The 20,641-nt window shown below is 56.6% G+C and overlaps 1 protein-coding gene across 2 annotated transcripts in view; it reads right to left on the reverse strand.

Annotated features, from left to right (window-relative positions):
* KIF17 (kinesin family member 17) overlaps positions 1–20,641 on the reverse strand; it is a 48,051-nt gene that overhangs the window by 17,589 nt on the left and 9,821 nt on the right. For both annotated transcript variants that reach the window (XM_057698504.1, XM_057698494.1), the window contains exons 4-10: positions 17,499–17,688; positions 14,197–14,649; positions 9,952–10,061; positions 5,549–5,696; positions 3,484–4,040; positions 2,536–2,616; positions 791–1,002 (exon numbers count right to left, since the gene is read on the reverse strand). In XM_057698504.1, the coding sequence (XP_057554487.1) occupies positions 791–1,002; positions 2,536–2,616; positions 3,484–4,040; positions 5,549–5,696; positions 9,952–10,061; positions 14,197–14,649; positions 17,499–17,688 (1,751 nt within the window). The remainder of the gene's footprint in view (positions 1–790; positions 1,003–2,535; positions 2,617–3,483; positions 4,041–5,548; positions 5,697–9,951; positions 10,062–14,196; positions 14,650–17,498; positions 17,689–20,641) is intronic.

Raw genomic sequence — 20,641 nt, forward strand, 5'->3', positions numbered from 1 at the left:
TGGTGGAGGTGAACGAGAACCCAGGCAGTGACTGCCCAACCTGGTTCTAACCGCTCCAGAACCTGCCGCCCCGGGCCTCATGCACCTGCCTCCCCCTGGACGGAGAGCCCCTTGAAGGTCAAGGCGACATCCCATCTATGCCTGCGTCCTGGTGCCCAGCACGTAGTAGTTGCTCAGTTAATGTTTGAACCGTGGACTGCAGGACCAGGAAGGGACTGAATCCCTGGCCATGGGGCTGACTCTGTCATGGAGGTGGGCCTGACAGTAATCGTATCTACAGAGGTGAGAACCAAGGCTCAGAGATGTTAAGTAATTTGCACAAAGCCACACAGCAAGTGAGGAAAGCCCAGGCGGCCCCAGGGTGTATTTGGGGTGGCTTGTCCCTAGAGGGACTACGTCTTCCATCAGGGAGGGAAGGCTAGGAAGCTAGGCTAGGACCTGGGGAAAGCTTGCATCGCCTGCCCTGAGTTCCTGAAACCTGCAGGCCTGGCCCCTCGAAAGCCATGAGGGAGCAGTCCCTTCCCTCCCTCCTGGAGCAGCTGATCCCCGGCAGGCACCCTGACGGGATCTGGTGGCACCTGTGCCACTTCATGAGTAGAGCCCTGCCACCTGGCTGACCAGAGCACCATCCCTGCCCTGCTGCTCCTGGAGAGGATCAGCCACATCAGGACAAGGGCTGGGTGGGGCTCCACCACCACTCATGGGCACCTCCACCCCTGGGCCCAGGGCATAGCTCCCTCCCGCCCCACACGGGACCCCACCGCCCTCCCCCCGAGGCTCAGGTGCTTACCGGGCGAGCACCTGCTGCTGGTCCACGGTGGGCAGGAGGTCATCGGTCAGCACTGCCACCTCTACGCCCACACTGTCCCTTCTCACCCTTGTCATGGCCAGCAGAGACAGAGGCTGAGCCCCCACGGCCACCTGGGCTTCCGCCTCGGCGCCCACACCGGGCTCTGCTGCCAACAGCACCTCCTCGGTCACTCCAGGGCCCAGGTCAACCTCCTGAGCACAAAGAGAAACCAAGGTGGAGGCAGGAGGCCAACTCCTGGACACGCGCTCTTGGCGGCCTCAATTCCAGACGGGGGCAGCCTGGCCCCCAGAAGTCTGGGACGGATCACTTCTGGCTCAGGGATGCCCAGTTATACAAAAATGTGCCCAATCAAGTTCCTCCTGCCACCATGTCCACCCACACCCCCCCAAAACAGTCCCCCAGCTCTTTCTCCCACCCCTCACCATCTGGGCGCCACTGGCCAGCCAGGGCAATTTTCTTAAAATATAAATTGAGGCGATTTCCCTGGTGGCACAGTGGTTAAGAATCCAACTGCCAAAGCAAGGGTCATGGGTTCGATCCCTGGTCTGGGAAGATTACACATGCCACAGAGCAACTAAGCCTGTGCTCCACAACTGCTGAGCCCATGCACCACAACTACTGAAGCCCGTGCACTCTAGGGCCTGCATGGCACAACTACTGAGCCTGTGTGCCACAACGACTAACCCTGCATGCTGCAACTACTGAAACCTATGCACCTAGAGCCTGTGCTCCGCAACAAGAGAAGCCACCACAATGAGAAGCCTCTCCACCACAAGGAAGAGTAGCCCCCGCTTGCCGCAACTAGAGAAAGCCCATGCACAGCAACAAAGACCCAATGTAGCCAATAAATAAATAAATAAATAAATAAATTTTATAAAAAATATATATATAAATTGATCCTTCACAGATTCCCATCACATTTGCAGTAAAATCCAGTTTCTTCCATGGCCTGCTGCACCCTCCATGCTCACTCCCGGCCGCCCCCCAAATCTCCTGCCACCACCCTACCCATCCTGCCACTTCTCTGACATCCTCTTTTGTCCCTGAGAAAGGCAAGATCTTTGCAGCCACAGGACTCTGGCACTTGCTGACCCCCTGCTTGGTGCTCTCCTACTGGCCCCTCCTTCCTGCTTGAGTCCCATCTCAACGTCACCTGCCGGCGAGGGCACCCCTGACCACCCAGCCTACCACCTCCTGAGAACCTGCAGTGCCGGCTCCTACCCAGTGATCAGGCCCAGAGGTGGGTAGATCATTTCCTCTCTCCACGAATGCGGGCAGATTTGAAGCCTTCCTCCCACTTCCCTTGGCCGGTTGTGCTCTCTGAAGCAGAAGAGAAAAGGAAAAGGGTGGGGTCTGAGAGCAGCAGAGCTCCAAATGGGCCCCCCACCCCTGAGGGGGTTCTGTAACATGTGCCTTGGGGGCCCCCAGACCCTGCCCTGAGGCCCTCGTCCACCACACATGCTGGGCCTCTATGCTTTAGACAAGGGCTCCATGACTGCGGAAAGTCTGCAGTGGCCTCATTAACAAAGCAGTAAAAACAGATTTGCACGCTGCTCTGGGATGGGGATAATCTGGGGGAGGGCTGGGCTTGCTGTCCCTGTTTCATGAGTGAGGAAACTGAGGCCAGAGAGGGAGGAGGCAAGCAGAAGTGTCACAGGGAGAGCCAGGCGCCTGGAACTCCCCCTACTTCACAAGAGGGCCTGGCGGGGGCGGGGGGCACTCACAGTCCTGGGCAGGAGGTCACCGGCCACCTCAGCTTCAGACTTGAGGTCACTGGGCTCCGGCAGACCTGTCGGGGAGGGATGCTTGCAGGAGAACGGGTGGGCGTGGGGGGAAGAGGGGTGGTTGGGCCAGGATCATCCTCTGCTGCCCCGCCCCGACCTCCCCTTCAGCTCCCCACCTGCTCACCAACCCCGCAACCTCCTCCTGCGGGAAGAAGGGGAGACTAGATGGGGGGGCCACAGGGGAGAGAGGAAATTGGGGAGAGAGGAGAGACACTGCTATGTTCCAGGAGTGTTACCTGCATGAGCTCACGTCAGCATCCCCATTTCATAGATGAGGAAACTGAGGCCCAGAAAAGTGACTAGACAAGGTCACACAACTGAGTGAGTGGTAGAGCTGGGATCTGAACCCAGGTTTATCTGATTCAAAGGCCTGTGCTCTTTACACTGACACAATCTCTCTCTCTCACACACACACACACACACACACACACACACACACACACACACAGAGCAGCATCTCAGGATTCCTGGTTGGCCCCTGAAAGGTAGCTGGATTCTCACAGAAGCCCCCTCCCCGCCACCTCCCTCGAGAGCATAAGGGTTGACCAAGGCTGCCTCCAGCTATTCCAGATCTGGAGCTCAGTGTAACCATGGCAACCAGCAAACTCCCTCACAGGTGTCCCTCCATCAGCAGAACAGGTGCCCACCTGGCATGGCCTGGGATCTCGATCCCAACCTTCCTACTGATTTACAGAGCATTAGACAGAGCTTCTCTTTCCCAGACCCCTGAATACCTGAGCCAGCGCCACGCCAGAGCCACCGCAGAGATGGTGCCAGCGGCACCAGAGTGGCAGAGGCTAGACGTCTGCGCTTGCCCAGTGACCTCTGTGCCCCAGCCGAGCTCTGCCCCCTGAATGTCTGCATGGCATCTTGCATGACATCAGCTACCTGCGTGGTGACCTTGGGTACGTCCGCCTGGGGCACGTCCAGCCCGGCCACCGTGGAGGAGAGCCTGGCCAGCTTGGCTTCCACCTCGGCAAACGGGTCGCGCAGGCCTGGTAACAGCTCCAGGGCCACCAGGTGGGGCTCCTCTTCCTGGAGGAAGGGCTCCTCCTCCAATAGGGGCTCCGGGGCCTCCCGGTTGACATCCTCATCCAGGAAGTATCCACTCTGGGCCTCTACCTCGGGCATGGAGACCTCCAGGCTGGAGGGCTCCCTCGGCCCTGGGAAAGCCATGGAGATGGAATTTTCTTCGAGTGTGGAAGACTCATCAGACCCAAGAGAAACCTCTGACTTGGAGGGTTCCACGTTGGGCAGTTCCTCAAACCTGGAAGAAACCTCAGTCTTGGAGACATCCTCACTGGGCAGGGTGTCAGGCATGGAGTAGATCTCAGGTTTCACGGCCATCTCGTACTGGAAGGTAGGTGAGTACTCAGAACTGCTGGCAAACTCAACCCTGGACATGACCTCACCCTTGTAGAGGACTTCTGCCTTCAGGATAGCCTCTGCAAATAGAGACCTTCCTTTAGCTTTTTACAAGGTGGACTGGAGGGGACGCTTCCCTGGAAGCTGGCCCCAAGCTCACCATCTGCAAGAGACCAGCTTAAGAGTCAGAGCGTTCCAGGCCTCCAAATACTGGCTTCCCATCTCTGCCTAACTGCCCATCGGAACTCAAGCCCTGTCTCCTTCCCCCTCTTCCAGGAAGTCCTCCATGACCAGCTCCATGATCTCTCCATTCTCTGACCTCCCCAGCCAGCCATTAGGTGCTGGGCTCTTACCATTCTTCCTTGGGTCTGCTCTTAATACATAAACTGACTGCCCTGCAGGTATTACTGCCTCTGAGGCAGAGAGCTCCTGATCAGCAGATTTCACACCCAGGACCCTCAGGGGCCCAGCTAGGTGACCAGCTCAGGGCCCCTGTCCACAGGATAAGCTAGAGCCATAGGAGTTAAATGAACGCTGTGGATGAATATCCGTGAGACCAAATAAAACCGCTCGGAAGCCTGATATTCAAACCAGACTGGAGGGAACACTCTCAAGGACAGAAAGTGCTAGAATCTGCCCTTCCCTCTTCTTCCGGGTCTACACCAAGACGGGCATCTCCCTGCCAGCTGGGATGGGAGATGACCACACAGGCCTCCTGCTCGCAGCTCATGGGCAGTAGACCAGCTCTTTTACACCCCACCCAGTTCTTTATCACCGTGTCCTGGGCTCCCCTGAGAGAGTCCTGATGTTCCCTTTGCTGAAAGAGGACATTCGCTCCCTTGTGGTCTGAACCTCTCTAAGCCTGTTTGCACACCTGCAGCGTGAGGGTGCAGTGAGTCCCAGCTCACTGAGGAAGTTCAGGGGAAGCACCTACCTACCCAGGACCTGGCTCACAGCAATGCCCGATAAATGGTATCAATGATGTGAACGCTGTCATCATTCCAAGGTGGATGTTATAGTATTTGAGTATAGTATTTGAGTACTAGGAAGTCTGGGCTGCCTGGCAGCACAGGTGTTTGAAAGATAGTGGTGGGATGGAACATTCTAGAATGAAAAATAGAAGACAAAAATTCCCAGGAAGGTAAAATTTCTTGCCAATGATTGAATGCTGGGATGTGGCTGCTCAAAAGTGAAACGAGACTGTAAAAAATGCAGAAACTGGGGTAAGGGACTAACCATTAAACATGGGTGATGTCATAGCTCTAAGTCAACCTTGGGCAGGGACCCAGCCTGTTGCCAAGGCATCACGATGCAGTGCTGTGGCTAAGAACACTGGCTCCGGGATCAGACTGCTGGGTTCAAGTCCCGGCTCCACTTTACCAGCTGTGTGACCATGGGCAAGTCACTTACCCTCTCTGGGTCTCGGTTTCCTCATCTACAAAATGAGGATGATTGTGGTGCCTGCCTTCCTGGGCTGTTGTGAGGAGTAAACAGAACTGAGCCTGGTGCGTGGCAAGTGCACCATAATGTCAGTTAGTGGGGTGAGGAGGAGAGGAGGCTGGCCTCCCTCCTGACGGCCGGGGCCCACCTGTCTCCTTGCGCAGGTTCTCCTCCAGCGTGGACAGCTTCACATCGTACGAGTTGCGCATGGCAGTGATGTCCTCCTCCAGCCGGGCCCTGGACTCCTGCTCTGCCTCATAGTCGGCCCTCAGCCGGGCCAGGCGCTCTTCGTACTCCTGGGAGAGGCCGGGGAGGGATAAGGAGAGGGGCGGCATTTCATCACCACTTCAGGACACAGCTTTCAGTAATCCTCTTCTGTCATTCAAACAACCCAGAAAATACAAATACACCCAAAGAAAAAAACTAAAACGACCTCCACAGCACTGGCGTGATTACTGGCTGGAGAAGACTCTTCTGGACTTTTCTCTATACATTTTTAACGGGCTAATAATATATGCATTTGTCTGTAATCTATTTTTTCCACAAAGCAATAGACCACAAACACCCTTCTGTATCAACAAATATGTTTGAACCAAATGGTCCTCAACCCACCCACGATGAAGTATATTTTTGTGTATCTGCTTCCCTTTCCATCTTTGCCATCACCACAACTCCTGTCCAGACCTGGTGCCCCACCTCCACTCTTGCTCCAAACATTTTTCCACATGGCAGCTATGCGTCTAGAGGTCGTGTTTCAGTGGCTTCCCATGTTTGAGGATAAAATCTAACCTCCTCAACCTGACCTCCAGTCCCCAGTGACCTGGACTGCCCACACCATCTCTGCCATGCTTGGGAACGCCAGATGCTTTCCACTCCTAGACACGTGCACTCCTCCACCACCACCACCACCACCTCCGCCGCCCCCCCCCCCCAACCCCTGCCAGCCTCAGGGCCTTTGCCCTCACTCCTTGGCAAGCTTGTCCCTTCAGGCCCCTCAGAGAGGCTTTCCCTGTCACCCTCTCAGAAGATCCCTGCCACGACTCTGTGTCACTTTGCTGATTTCTTCTTAGCCTGGATCGTGAGTTCCATCATTCTCTACATTTGTTTGATTATAGATTAATTGTCCAGCTCGCCTGCCAGAGAGCAAGCACCGTTCTGTCTTGCAGCCTCGGTCTGAGCACAGAGGAGGGATTCGAATCGCCACGAAGCAGAGCTGCTGGGCAGATACACGTCTCCAAGGGGAGGGCCGGGTCCCTATGAACTAATGATAGCCTGTGACTGACTCGCCATCTTTTGGAGCCACTCCTGACAGAGGGGCCTGCAGCGGTGTAAGCCAGAGGGGCGGGACAGGGTTACAGATGGGAGAGCCCCTGCACACGCCCACCCCCCAGATCCCCCAGGAAGTACAGAACCAGCACAGACGGCAGGACCTGGGCTCTCGGGTGGGAGAGAAGGAGACAGACAATCCCTGAAATGTAATGGTTTCTGCAGCACAGCTGAGGTGCACGGAGCTTCCGGGCAACACCTGCAACGTCACTGAGACCCAGGGAGGGTCCAGACTTGCCCAGAACCGTGCAGCTCTCTGATGGCCTCACGGAGACCTGCAGCCCACGCCCCGTCTGCTTTCTCCTGCCCCCTGCCCCCCCCCCACCCCGTTCCTCACCCAGCTGGGATCCCAGGGCCCAGCACTACACCCATCCCTCAGCAAGCAGCCCTGGCTCCCTCCGCCCAGCACCCTAGTTAAACCCAGGCCTTGGCCCAGTGGCACCTGTACCCTAGCAAGACCCGGCAGGAGAGGCACACCCGGACCTGCACACACGCACACGTGGCAGCACGGCTTCCATTCTCACCTGTAAACGTGTGACTCCGAATCGCAGGAGGACCTCTGAGTGGGGTCCCACTGCTGCCTAGTCCTTCCACCTTCCCTCTCTCCGCAATGCTCTGCTCCCCCCATTTCCTGTCTCATCCTCCAGAGAGAGCCCCGAAGAGGTCAGAGGTGAACTCCCTCACCCTCCCTCTGCCCAAAAGCTCTACACCCTCTTGTGACAGAGGACAAACTATCCGAAGCCAAACCACCCCAGGGGAGGACTCTGCTCTGTCAGCCCCCCTCCCTCCTATTCCTCGCACTTCTCCCTCGGTACCAGATCATTCCTCACAATCCACAAAACATGCTCTGCTACCTCCTTTAGCTTGTGAGATCGTAGTTCCCCGACCAAGGATTAAACCTAGGCCCCTGGCAGTGGACGTGAGACATTCTAACCACTGGACTGCCAGGGAAGTCCCATGCTACTTCCGATATTAACAAAAATAAAACTGCCTTGGCCCCATGCATGCCTCTGGCTCCAGTGCCCAGCGCCTAATAGGTGCTCAGAAAATGCTTGTTGATGACTAAACGGGCGGCTAGAGCGCAAACCCTGATCCCCGAGCCCTGACTGGTCCCTCATGACACAGCCCAGCCATGAGAAGCCTTCATTTCACCCTCTTCCAGAAGCAGGAAAGCTGCTTTATACCCATTCTAGAGATGAGGAAACAGGCTCAGAGAGCTTAAACAACCTGCCTGGGCCCAGAGCCCATAAGAACTAGACTCACAGAATATAAAAGCTGGATGGACTCTAGGACTCTTCTAGCCCAAATCCCCCAGGGTAGCTGGAGACGGACGGCCGTGGAGTCACAGCTGTGGCCTGTGGCTGAGCCGACTCCTGGCCCGGCACCCTCCCTACCACACCAGGGCCACCTCCCTCACCCTCAGCATCCTGACTGGTTCAGGAATGGAAAAGAAAGCACAATCCAGGCACACAGTAGGTGTTCAATAAATATGAGTCATAAGTGGGAGGAGAGACCCCCTCAACTCTTCCCCCAAGTGTGACTCACAGAAGAAACTCCAGGGCCAGAAAACAGACTTGGCGGTGGCAGCCTCAGGGGACAGCGCTCTGCCTCAGCAACCTCTAGGCTGCCCTTGGGGAGGAGGCACGCGACCCCCATTCCCAGAGCAGAAGGACCCTCCAGTCACTGGTTACTCGAGCCGCCAGCCCGGAACAGCAGCTCTTCTCCATTATGACCACTAGGGGGCGGCAGCACCGCGCACATCACACAGTCAGGATGCCTGCCCACCCAACCAGGCTTCCTCAGGGGGGATGCTTCCGTCCCAGCCCTGGCCCCTCCACCCCCGACCCCGCCCGTACTGTTCTGTGACCAACGTCCACTTGTCCCTGTGTGATTCCAAAACACACCCTGAACTCCCAAACACGACCTCTCTCATCCTGTGGGCTTGTGCTCGGCCATCCCTAAAGGTCCTCTCCTCCCGGTCTCCAGGGATGGCCTGACATGGACCCTGCCCCAGGAGCTCCCAGAGCAGCAGGGGAAAGGCAGAGTGAGCAGCCAAGCTCCCAGAACCTTCACAGAGACCCACAGGGGCTATCTGGGGGCTTCAATTAGCCTCTCCCCAAACAGTAAAAGCCTCTGTCTGTCCGGGGCAGCACCTAAGGACCCTTTGATCAATTTCTCCCAGCCCTCCAGCCCACAGGACTGAGATTCCCCCGGGCCTTACCCGGTCTGCCTCCCAGAGGCTGGGCCCCAGGCCCCCACAGCCTACCCGGGGCTTCCAGGGGCCCCAGGGCTGATCCCATCTGAGGTCACAGTTGAGTGGCAGAGGCCCAGCTGCAGACATGTCCAGGTTCCAGTCCCCGCAGAGCTGTCCTTCCCTGGCATTAGGTTTTCCACCAGGAAAAAACCCAGTGCCCTAAAGGGACCATCAAATGTCAACCCCACCCCTGCCCCCGTCTCTCTCTCACACACACACACACACACACACACACACACACATACGGTCTCAGAATGCGGCCCTCAAGTGGCAGGAACCTCTGGAAATCAACAGAGCCTGGAGTTGGGATGCAGCCTAAGCCAGGAGTAGGAGGCGCTGCGTGTCTGGCTGTGTAAGTGCCTCTGGGGATCAGCTCCCCATGTGTAAATCGGGGTTCCCTGCTGGTTCCCAGTGATGCTGGGAGGCACAGTTGTGGGAGGACCCAGGTACCCCGAGGTGACAGCTTTTGCAGGGAGGCTAACACCCCACTTACCCAGCAGTCAAGTCAAATGGGTGCCTGGGGGTCCCCATGGCCCACCCAGGCCACCCTGCTCTCAGCCCCGAGCCCTTCCACTCTGACCTCCTTGCCCAGGCACCGGCCATGCCCACCACCAGGGATGTCCTCCCCACTGCCACAGATCCACTGCCAGCCCCTGGTGCAGTACGGACGAGAGATGGCACCCCTGCAGACGCCCACAGCCCTCTCTGTTCTCCCCACGCAGGCACCGAAGCGGGATGGACTGCACTCTGGAGTCAGGAACCCGAGTTCAGACCCTGGCTCAGACTCTCCTTAGCTGTGTGACCTTGGGCAAGTCATGGCACCTCTCCAGGCCTCAGCTTTCTGAGCTCCAAAAGGGAGATTGGAGGACCAACCCCAAGGTGATGGTGGCAGGGAAATGACACCGTTCTGGAGACGGTCTCCTGCTGGGTCCCACCTGCCTGCCCCTTCTCCACCTGCCCCGGGGCCTTACCTCCCGGATCAGCTCTTTCTCGGCCTCTGTGTCATGCTGGATCACAGATGGGGGCAACAGCTTCTCCTCAATCTGCACGGGGCTTGGGGGCACCTGACTGTTCAGCAGGGCTGGGAGAAAAGCAGAAATGAGAGGCTGAGACCAAGGTGCACATGGTTTGCAGCAACTAAGCAAAAATCCATAAAAAGACAACTGCATGCTCATTCAAAAAAGACCTCAAAGTACTGAACTTGTTTCAAGCACGTCTCTGTGTAAGATGCTCAAAGATGCCCATATACTCATCCAACAAAGTAGTTCTTGGGCACCTACTTGTTCCACAGACTGGGGGTTCGGCACTGAACAAAACAGACAAGACTCCACACAAACATGCTTTCCAAATGGGGAAAAAGGCAAGCAAAAGGCATAACTTGTTATAAGGAGGTACTTTCTAAGTAGAGAAAGCAAGCAAGGAGGGTGCTCGGAAGTAAGGACCAGTGAGAAGGGCTGCAATTTAAATAGTGAGGACAGGAAAGACCTCTTAGACAAGAGAGGAGGGAAGCAGCAATCTGAAGGAAGTGAGGGAGAGGGGCGGACAGAGATCCTGGGGACAGACAGAAGGGAGCAGTGAGTGCAAAGGTCCTGTGGCAGGCAGGGGCTGTGACTGTTCCAGGAGCAGCCGGGAGGCCACTGAGGTTGGAGCAGAGTGAGCGAGGGAGAGTATGAGCAAAGAACAGGTCAGAGAGGGAAACTTGCAAGCGTGGTGAGGACTTCGGCTTCGACGCTGGGGTAAATCGGGCCATTGGAGGGTTTGGGCGGGGCAGAGAAAGGACTCCTGTTTGAACAGGAGCTCCCTGGCTGCTGTGTGGCGAATGTACTGGGGGGGACGAGGGCACAAGCCAGGAGACCTGCTGGGGGGTCTCTACGGTGATTCAGGTGAGAGATGCTAGTGGCTCAGACGGGGGCCACAGTGGACAGATTCTGGACCTTCTTTAAAGGTAGAGACAACAGGATCTCCTGCTGGACTGGATACAGGTTTGAGCAAAAGCGAGAAGCCAGGGATGACCCCAAGGTTTCTGGCTTGAACACCTGGAAGGAGCAAGCTGCCACCAGCTGGGTGGGGACAGCTGCAGGACAAGCAGGTCTGGGGAAGATCCAGAGCTCAGCGTACGATACGTTAAGTGTGGAATGACGATTAGACAGACGGTCAGATGCTTACGTCTGGAATTCAGAGGACGTGGTGTATCGATCAGGTTTGGGTTTTTTTTTTTTCGTGATGTTTTTGACATCCCGGGGGACTTGATGGCCAGGAACAGACTGCCCCTCCCAGGGCCAGCCTTCCTAGAGAGAGTAAACAGCTCCTCCAGAGGAGCCTACCTTTCATATGCAAACCAACCAACGCTGCCTCTAACTCTCTCACACCAAGCCAGTATTCCCCCTGCCTGAACTCCACCAGGGCCAGGACCAGGCAAGCAGGGACAGCCCTTATGCCCTAATTCCGCCAGGTTTACTCAAGCCAGTCCCGAGCTGTTTCTCCTGCCCTGCTGTGTCTTTCCACCGAAACCAGGACAAAGGCTCAGGCTCGGGCTCTAGCTGTCCCTTGATCCCCTCTGCCCCCGATCCACACTGGTGCTTCCCCCTGTGGCCCTGCACAGTATGCCTCTCATTTCCAGGGTAACTGAGTAACATTACCTTCTTCTTTCAATGGCACTGACCTCTGTGTCACCACTCAGTTACCTGTATGAATTAAGACCTGGAGGGTCCGCACATGAGAGGCGTGAGCACGGAGGTGATGTTTAAAGCCATGAGACCAGATGAACCCACCTTAGGAGTGAGTGTAGAGAGAGAGAGGCTAGAGGGCCAGCCCTGGGTCAGCCTGATGTCAGGACGTTAGGGACAGGCGGGCAGACTCACGCAAGGGAGCAGGAGAGGCAAGAGGAGAACTAGGACGAAGGGTGTCCAGGAAACAAGGGTTTCAAGGAGAAGGGAGGGGATCATCTAAGAGGACAGGTGAGGCCTCCAGAGGACCAATCACTGGGCTTAACAAGCTGGAGGGCATCCGTGACGAGGGCAGCTTTGGTGGGATGGGGGCACAGGGCTGCCTGGACTAGGGGCAAGAGAGCATGGAGGGCCAGTGAAAACAGACAAACATTTCCAGTTTTGCTGAAAGGGGGAGAGAGAAACATGCCAATGACCAGAGGGAGAACTCGAGCTGAGAGTTCGACGGCTGACAGTAGACGCTGTGTGGTGAAAACGCCTGGAGCTTTGAGTCCGACAACCTGGTTTCAAGACCCAACTACAAAGTTAAAGGATCAGGTATCACCTGTTGAGCCTTAGGTGCCAGGCGCCGTGCTAAGCCCACATGTGAATCATCTCATGCAATCCTCCCAACTGCCCCACAGCAGTAACAAGGCAGGTGCTGTCATTATCTCCACTTTACAGATGAGGACGTGGAGGCTCAGGGAGCTAAGTCGCTTCCCCAAGGAGCCAGGATGTGAATCGGTGATTACTGCCCGGATCTCAGCTCTTTACCTGCCCTGCACCGGTCATTTCAGCTTGTTGGGCTCCACGCTCCAAATCCAGGAAGAGGGGAGGCTAAGAGCCTCTACCCCACGAGGCGGCCATGGTAACCATGGGAAGTCTGCAGGCACGTCAGCTGTTGGGTCAGGGCAGCCACCGACAGAGCCGCCCGAACTCCCTCCTGGTACCTCTTGCCATCCCTCCATCTAGCTTCTCCTCACTGATCCTGGGGCTTAGCAGGGTCAGGGGTGGGGCAGGAGGGAAAGAGGAGGAAGGCAAGATTGCCCAAGTGGAACCCCTCACCACGGTGTTCCAGGCCCTCCCCACTCCAGCCCCTGCCAACCCCTACCTAGTCATCTTCCACCACCCAACTCGCCAGGCAGCCAGCAGAACTACCTGTGGGTCCCCAAATGGACTTCAGAGTCTTGTGCATCTTTGCACAAATTGACCACTCTCATCCAGTCTAACAGGAGACTTCTCATCCCCCAAGACTCCGTTTAATCACCCTTCTCTGTGAAATCTTCCCTGACTGACCACACCCTACTCCCAGACAGCCTTGGCCACACACCCTCTTCTGCCCTGCAGTGCCCTGTACAGCTCTCTGCCCCAGACGCACATGATGCTCTGCTGGAGGGTCCTTCTCCCCCAGGAGATTAGGTACCCATGAGGCAGAGCTTGGATCTGATTCATCTCTGTGTCCCCATGCCCAGCACAGGTGCACACTCAGAGGTGGTGTGAATGGGTGGGGGCAGGGTGAAAGACAGATAAAAGGATGGATGACCAGATGGAGTGAATGAATAGATGGACATGCGGAAGGTAGGATGCATGGGGTGCGTGGATGGAAAATAATGGAGTGGGTAGGAGGGTGGGTGGGTTGAATAGATGGATGAATGAGTGGGTGGATGGATGGATGGGTGGATGGGTGGATGGATGGATGGGTGGATGGATGGATGGATGGATAAGTGTATTAAATGGGTGGGTGGGAGGGTGGATGGATAAATAACGGAGTGGGTAGAAGGGTAGGTGGGTTGAAGAGATGGATGGATGGGTGGATGGGTGGATAGATGGATGGATGGATGGGTGTATTAAATGGATGGATGGGTAGATGGATAAATAATGGAGTGGGTGGGAGGACAGGTGGGTAGACGGATGGGTGGATGAATAGATCAATAGATCAGGGGGTATATAGAATGGATGGATAGAGAGAAAGGTGGGTGGGGAGATGGATGAATGGACAGATGGACTCAGGCTCTTTAGTGCTCCCTTCCCGCAAGGGATTCTCAGATAAAGAAAACCCTGGAGACCCTCGGTTGCAAGGACCCTGCAGGCCCATGCTCCAGGGTGTGAGAGCTGCCATCACAAGGTGCTTAACTGGGAGTGGGGGTGGGGGGGGTGAGTCACCCAGCTGCTAAGCAGCACAGCATCACGACACTGCCACGGAAACAGCAGGCACACAGGTGGGAGGAGGGATGTACGTCCTGGAGGCAGGGAACAGGGGACAGAGCCTCCAGCTGATGGGACAGGCCACACAGACCGGCCTCTTCCTGGGGCATCAGTGAGCAGATACCATCTGGGCCATCACCAACCAGGGCTCTCCCCGGCTGTTCAAAATCTACGCTCACATGAAGTCGAAAGGAGGTGGGACATTGCTTCCATGCCCCTCAGATGGGAAACGGGAGGCCGGAAACAAAGGGAGAGAGCCTTTCTGGTGCCCAAACCTCCCTGCCACCCCCTCCCCCTGCCGCCCACCTGACAGGTTGCTGGGGCTCATCTGCTCGGCCAGAATCGCCTTGAGCTTCTTGATCTCCTCCTGGTACTCGCGCAGGAGGGCATCCTTGGGGTCCTCGTTGATGCGCGGCTTGTTCTTGATGTTCTTGGCTCGGTTGGCGTAGCGCAGCGTGCTGAGGGTCTCGTCGTAGTTGTTGTCAGCGGGCGACAGGCAGGCCACCATCAGCGTCTTGGTGTTGCCGCCCAGCGCGTCCTGCAGCAGCCGCGTCAGTTTTGAGTCCCGGTAGGGGATGTGTCTGCAGCGCCCGTCCACCAGGGCCGAGATGACGTTGCCCAGCGCCGACAGGGACAGGTTGATCTTGGTGGCCTCCTTGAGTCGCTCCCCCGTGGCACCCGTCTTGGACTGCCGCTCGCTGCCCGCCAGGTCCACCAGGTTCAGCTTGCCCGCCCGGAGGTGGTCCTTGCCCCGCTCGTCTGCACACAGACGGGGCAGAGGGGTGAGGGCCCGGGTGCTCACCACCCACGGAGGGTCTCATTTCAGCCACACAGGAGCCCCATGAAGGAGGAGCAAGGATTGTGCCCACACTACAGATGAGAAAAGTGAAGCTCAGAAAGGGCCTTTAATTTGCCCAAGGTCACACAGCTGCTAAAGTGGCCGATCCAAGATCAGAGCCCAGGGCTGACTGACCCGGGGAGCAGGGGCTGGGAGGTACAGACTCTTCTCTGAGTGTTGCAGGATTTCTTACAGCTCTCGCGGCAGCTCCTACATATTTCTTGTGAGGCAGAAGCGGGGGGAGGGGGTAAGGGGATGTGACTCGGTCACCAGGGAGCTGTACGCATCAGTGCAAGAAACATCACCTTGGACCCAGTTCCCATCCACGTCTTGCCTCCTACTTGCCGTGTGACCTTGGCAGAGCCACACACCTCTCTGACCCCTAATTCTCACATCCACGAAGTGAGACGAATGATAGCTCCCCACCAGGGCTGGTTGTTGAAGGAGTAGAGTAAATGGACAGCACACTTTTACGGAGTCCACACCCAGCCCAGCACACAGCAGGGGTTCGCTGGCCCTGCGAACGAGCCCAGTTCTGCAGCGCCCGCGGCGGTGCTGGCAGGGCAGGCCCAGGTGCTGGGGGTGACGGTGGCCTGGGGACCGGCTGGGATCAGGGGCCCAGAGCATCCAATTTCGATTCTATCCCTCAGGAGCTGTGGAACTCAGAGAAATAACTTTGCCTCTAGGCCTTGGCCTTTCTCTCAGTAACATGGGAATCCGAGACCCACCCTGAAGGGCTGCTGGGAGGATCACACAGAGAGCACAGGGATGAGGAGCTCGGGTCACACCTGCCACATAGCAAGTGCTCCTTAAAGGACAGCTTGGTGCTCTCCGTACTATGACAATTCTTACTGTCACTAGAGGACACGGTAAAGGGTTCCAAATGAGATTGGCGGGGGGGAGGGGCAGGGCTTTCTCCTTAGTTTCTTGCTGGTTGAAATCAGCATTGGCCCGGTTTTGCCCATGAGCACAGCTACCTGAAGTAAAGAAAAGGTCTGGCTGGCACCCGGTGGAGGCTTGGACATGCAAGGGGCTTGATTCTTTGGGCTATTTTTCTTTCTTCTTTTTTTTTTTTTAAAGCAGCAGCAGGAAGGAGGGACTTGGAAACACCCTTTTGGAAAGCTCTTTGCAGAATGTACCAGGACCCTTAAATAGGTTTGTACCCTTGCCGCAGGAGGCCTGCTCCAGGGAATCTAATCTGAGGAGATGACTCTAAAGCAGAAAAGGCTTTGTGCACAAAGATGGTCATCACGGCATTGTTTACAACACTGAGAAACCGGAAAGAGCGTTAAGACTTTGTAGAGGGCTGGGTAGAGGAGGGCCGTCACGGATGCACGGTCCTTCTGCCACTTCCCATGGTCAGGAAGACACGGCAGGAACAGTGTGGGAACACTCTTAGGGATGGCATGGGAAATGAAACATGGGGAAGAAACTCTATAGCGCATAAGATTTCAATTATGTTTTAAATTTTCATAGGGAAAAAAAGGACCAAAAGAGCATATGCTTAAATGTTAACAGTGGGTTGTGTTTATGAGTAATTTCCCCTACCTTTCTCTAACTCCTAAATATCTTTATTGAACTTATTTTATAATGAAAACAATAAACATCTTAAAAATTTTTTTAAAGCCTGTTTGCAGGCAGCCTGCCTCATCCTTCAAATCCATCTGCAGAGACCTAGAGGCAGGCCACATGGCCACTCTCCCCTCCTCCCTCCTGACCTGTCCTCACCTGCCCTAGTCCCCGCCCCCCACCCACAGCATCATCATCTGAGGATACGACCACACCACCCACCCTCCCCATATCAGCACCCCGGGGGAGACTGAGCCAGCCAGCACCAGCGGGTTGGCCTGGGGCCAGGTCACCACACAGCTGGACAGTGTGCTACTGGGGGTTCCATCCACCCAGGCCTTGACCCTGGGCTAGGATCTCTCCAGAATTATGTTCCTGTTGGGCCGCAGCTGTCTCATGCTCCACTGCTCTCCGGAGTTCTGTTTGTGATGAACCACAAACTTGGAAGCAGCTGCAGGGTTAGTGGGAAAAACCCAGATGTCAGAGAAACCCGGGCTCAAATCCCAGCTCTGCCACTTAGCAGGTAAGCGGTACCTTGAAGCACTTAAGTGGGACCTGGAACGAGCAGGTCACTTGACCTCTCAGAGCCTCCGTTTCCTCATCTGTTAATGGGAACTAGAATGCCTGCATTTAGGACTGTTGTGGGGTTTAAGTGGAATGAAGTGTGTACAGGACGCAGCACAGTATCTATAGGTGGCCTGAAATAAACAAGTTCCTTTCCTTCCTCCTCCCTTTCTCAGTAACTCGTCCAGAAATAAAGGAAGGGGGAGATGGCTTAGGAGTAGAGAATGTTAAAGAAAGAGGAGAATCCAAAAGTTCTGGGTGGCACACACTCTGGGGACAGACCCCTGGAATAGAGGCCCAGCTCGAAGACTCTCATCTATAAAATGCGGATGATGTGACTATCTACCTCGAGGGGTTGCTGGAAGCAGCAAACGAGCTAATGCACATACACCTACATGGCATATAGTAAGTGCTCAGTGGTAGCTACCAGTACTATTATTGCCATTGTTAATGCTGTTTATTCTGGAAACATGGGTCCTGGCACAAGCACGGTCCTCTTGTGTTTCCTCCAGGCAATCCCAGCGTCTCTTCCCAGTTGGGGCCCTCGAGGCGCCAAGAGGTGAAGGGTCTGGACTACCAGGAGCAGGCACCCGACTCGGTGGTCTGGCCCCCTCCGCCCCTGCCCAGCCCCACATACCCACAGCGTAGATCTCGATGCTGATGGTGAAGATGGAGTGGGAGCGGGAGGAGTCCTTGTTCATCAGGGTGTAGCCAACCGAGCGGTTCTTCCAGCCCGTCTCCATGATGCGCTCGCACTGGGCCACACTGTGCACTGTGTGCATGGAGAGCCCCTTCACGTATACCCCCTTCTCTGGGTGCTCCTTCAGCTGCGGGCAGGAGATGCGGGTCAGGGCTCCCCAGGGAACCCAAGGGAAGGGCCCAGTTCCCCCCACCACTGCCCTCCCGCAGGGCGGGTTGGCACCTCAAATTCCCTATCACAGGCCAGGGGGTCCGTCCTAGGTAGAACCAGCCTCAAACCCACCCCCGCCTCTTCCTTGTCATGGGACCTTGGGCCAGTGACGTCACCCTCTGAGCCTCCGTTTCCACATCTGTAAAATGGGTACCAGATACACATCTCTTAGGGAGGTGGTGAGGATTCTGTAAACTAAGGCCCATACAATGCACGGCCCGATGCCTGGCACATGGTAGCTTTGCCACAAATGGCAGCCGCGGTCTTCGCTGCTGGTGTGAGTGCTGTGGTTGTGAAGGTGGTTTCTGGTCTGGGGCTTCAGCTCCCGGGGGCTGACCTTGTAGTCATTCACCCAAGGGCTCTGAGTGCGTCTCCCCTGCCCTGCCAGCGTGGCTCCTGCTCGCCTCCCTGCCGCAGCTCCACGGCAACAAGAACATTCCCATACCCCTGGATCATGGCAGGTGAAGGGCCATCCGCTGCCCAGAACTCCCACTGGCCCCCAGCCCTCAGTACGATGGCAGCGAGGAAATTCATTTATCTGACTGCTCCCTGCCTGCTCTCCAGGCAGCCAAGCTGTTCTGTTGCTGACATAGAGCTGTGAAATGCAATATTTTTCCAAGTGTGAGAGGCAATAAAACCACTCTGGCAAGAGCAGAATGAATTAAGACAGAAGTCATCTGTTGGCTGGTCTGAGCCAGAGGAGGCTCAGATGCTTTGCCCTGGGCAGCTTCAGGGTCCCAGGTGGGGTTGGGCCCCTGCTGCAGAGTAGGGCGGGGGGGGGGGGGGGAGGGCGGGGTCGGTGGAGGGGGCAGGCACAGGCTTGCCGTATCTGCCCAAGTCTGGAGAAAGAGCTGCACCCAGACTGAAGGACTGGGTTTCACGGAAGAGATAAGTGACTGAGGCACAGAAAGGTTAAGTGACTAGCTGAAGGTCACACAGCTATTAGTGGCAGGCCAGCACTGGGGTCACAGGCAGTAGAAGACTCCAGAGGCGGGGCTTGGAGAGAGGCTGCAGTATCCTGGAGTAACTGCAGTTAGATATGACGGCTGACCTTGACCTAGGAGGTGGCTGTGAGGACGGAGCTCAAAGGACAGGAGCAGGAGACCCTGCAGACACAGCAGGGCTTGATGGCAGCCTGGGATGCTGTGTGCCTGCTTTGGTCATTGCCACACTCTCAGGACCTAGACGCCTGCCTGGCACATGGTAGGTGCAGCTGAGTGGATGGTCACTCCTGGCCTTAGGAAGAACTCAAGTCTCCTATTTAGTCAGACAGACCCGGGTTAGACACCTGATTCTGTGACTTGCTAGTTGGGGAAGTCATTTTACCTCTCTCAGCCTTGGTTTCCTCATCTGAAAAATGAGGATGATAAATCCTATTTCCACAAGACTATCAGGAGGATTGAAACGAGAATGGATCTAAAAGCAGCTCTGTGGGTACTTGGAGGGGGTTCCATGAACACAGATACCAAGAGGATGAGGCTGTCCCTCTCCAGCCTGAGCAACCTCACCAGCAGGAAAGGAGGGCCGGGGAAGCAACCCCTAATGTAGGGGTCTCCCACCTGCTCTATTTTTAGGCCCAGGAGGGCTTGCCCCCCTCACCTCCTGATCTCCTGGATCCCTCCACCCTTCCCTCACTGTTCCCACACCCACCCACCTCCCGAGTGTCAGCTGCCAGCTGTGTCCCGTGTTTCTTGGTAACTGTTCCTCCCGGATGCCAGGCCGAGCCCGGTTGCCACGGCAACCAGCAGGGATGCGGCTGGGTGGGCGGGCAGGCATGCGTGCGTGCAGGACGGGACCACAGCTGGCCAGTCCAGAGGCAGGAAACGCCCCCATGGAGGAGGGGGGTCCTGCCACTGGCCCGACGTTGGCTGTGGGAACCAACTGGAGAGGCCCCTGAGGGCCCCAACCTCCGCCACCCAAGTACTGACCTGGGTTCTATGACGGTGGGTTGTGGTGGTTGCGGGGGAGGGGGTATAATCTGCTTCCCCAAATCCCTTGCTGGCCCTAGCTGATCTAACCACATCTAATTACCAGAATTGCCAGGCCCTGTGCTGTGCTGCGGAGCCTGGCCACCTGGGTGCAAATCCCAGCTCCACCCTTTACTGACTGTGCCCTTGGGCTGGTTCTAGAACAGCAGCTCCTCCTAAGGCTGTTGTGAGGATTACAGAAGAACCCAGCCGCACCTCCTCGGAAAGAGCCCTGTTGCACCCCTGGGGGATGTCTCTGAGCACATCTGTCCCTGGTGGCCCCCACCCCCAGGCAGCCTGGCTCACCAAGCCTGAGGCCCGTGGCCCAGCTGGGCCAAGTACAGGCCGCTGCCAGCCTTTGGCCCCGCGGGGCCTGAGTAACGGAGCCCATCCTAGAGTTCACGGTACAGAAGTGTAAGGGGGTGGGCCCTGCTGCCCCAGTTCCGACTGGCAGGGGCCCTGATGCTGCAGGCTGGCCTCTGGGGCTGACACGTGGGAGCAACTCCCTGTGCCTTCCTCCTCTCCCCATTTCCCTGTCTGGGGGCTGAGTTATGACTCAGCTGCTCCAGCTCCGGGAAGAGAAGACAGCGGAAAGACTCCGGGTGGGTGGCGGGAGGCTCCTGTGTAGAGAGGGCAGAGCACTGCTGTGTCTGCAAGGAGCTCAGGAGCAGGGGGCGGGGGCTGGTCCTGGTCCGGCAGGGGACTGGGAGGGGGCAGTTCACACCCGTGTGGACCTGCTCTAGTCTGTGGCCTGACTTCCAGTGTCTTCCCAGTCAGTCTCTGTAGAATGGATGAATCCATTCATGGATATCCCCCCCTCAAATGGGACCCCATTACTGCCTTCTCACTGCCCCCCAGGTTTCCTATATTTCCCACCCCGAAACGTCTGGGAGGAAAGCACCT

The sequence above is a fragment of the Hippopotamus amphibius genome, chromosome 1 (genome assembly GCF_030028045.1).
Source record: "Hippopotamus amphibius kiboko isolate mHipAmp2 chromosome 1, mHipAmp2.hap2, whole genome shotgun sequence".
NCBI lineage: Eukaryota > Metazoa > Chordata > Mammalia > Artiodactyla > Hippopotamidae > Hippopotamus > Hippopotamus amphibius.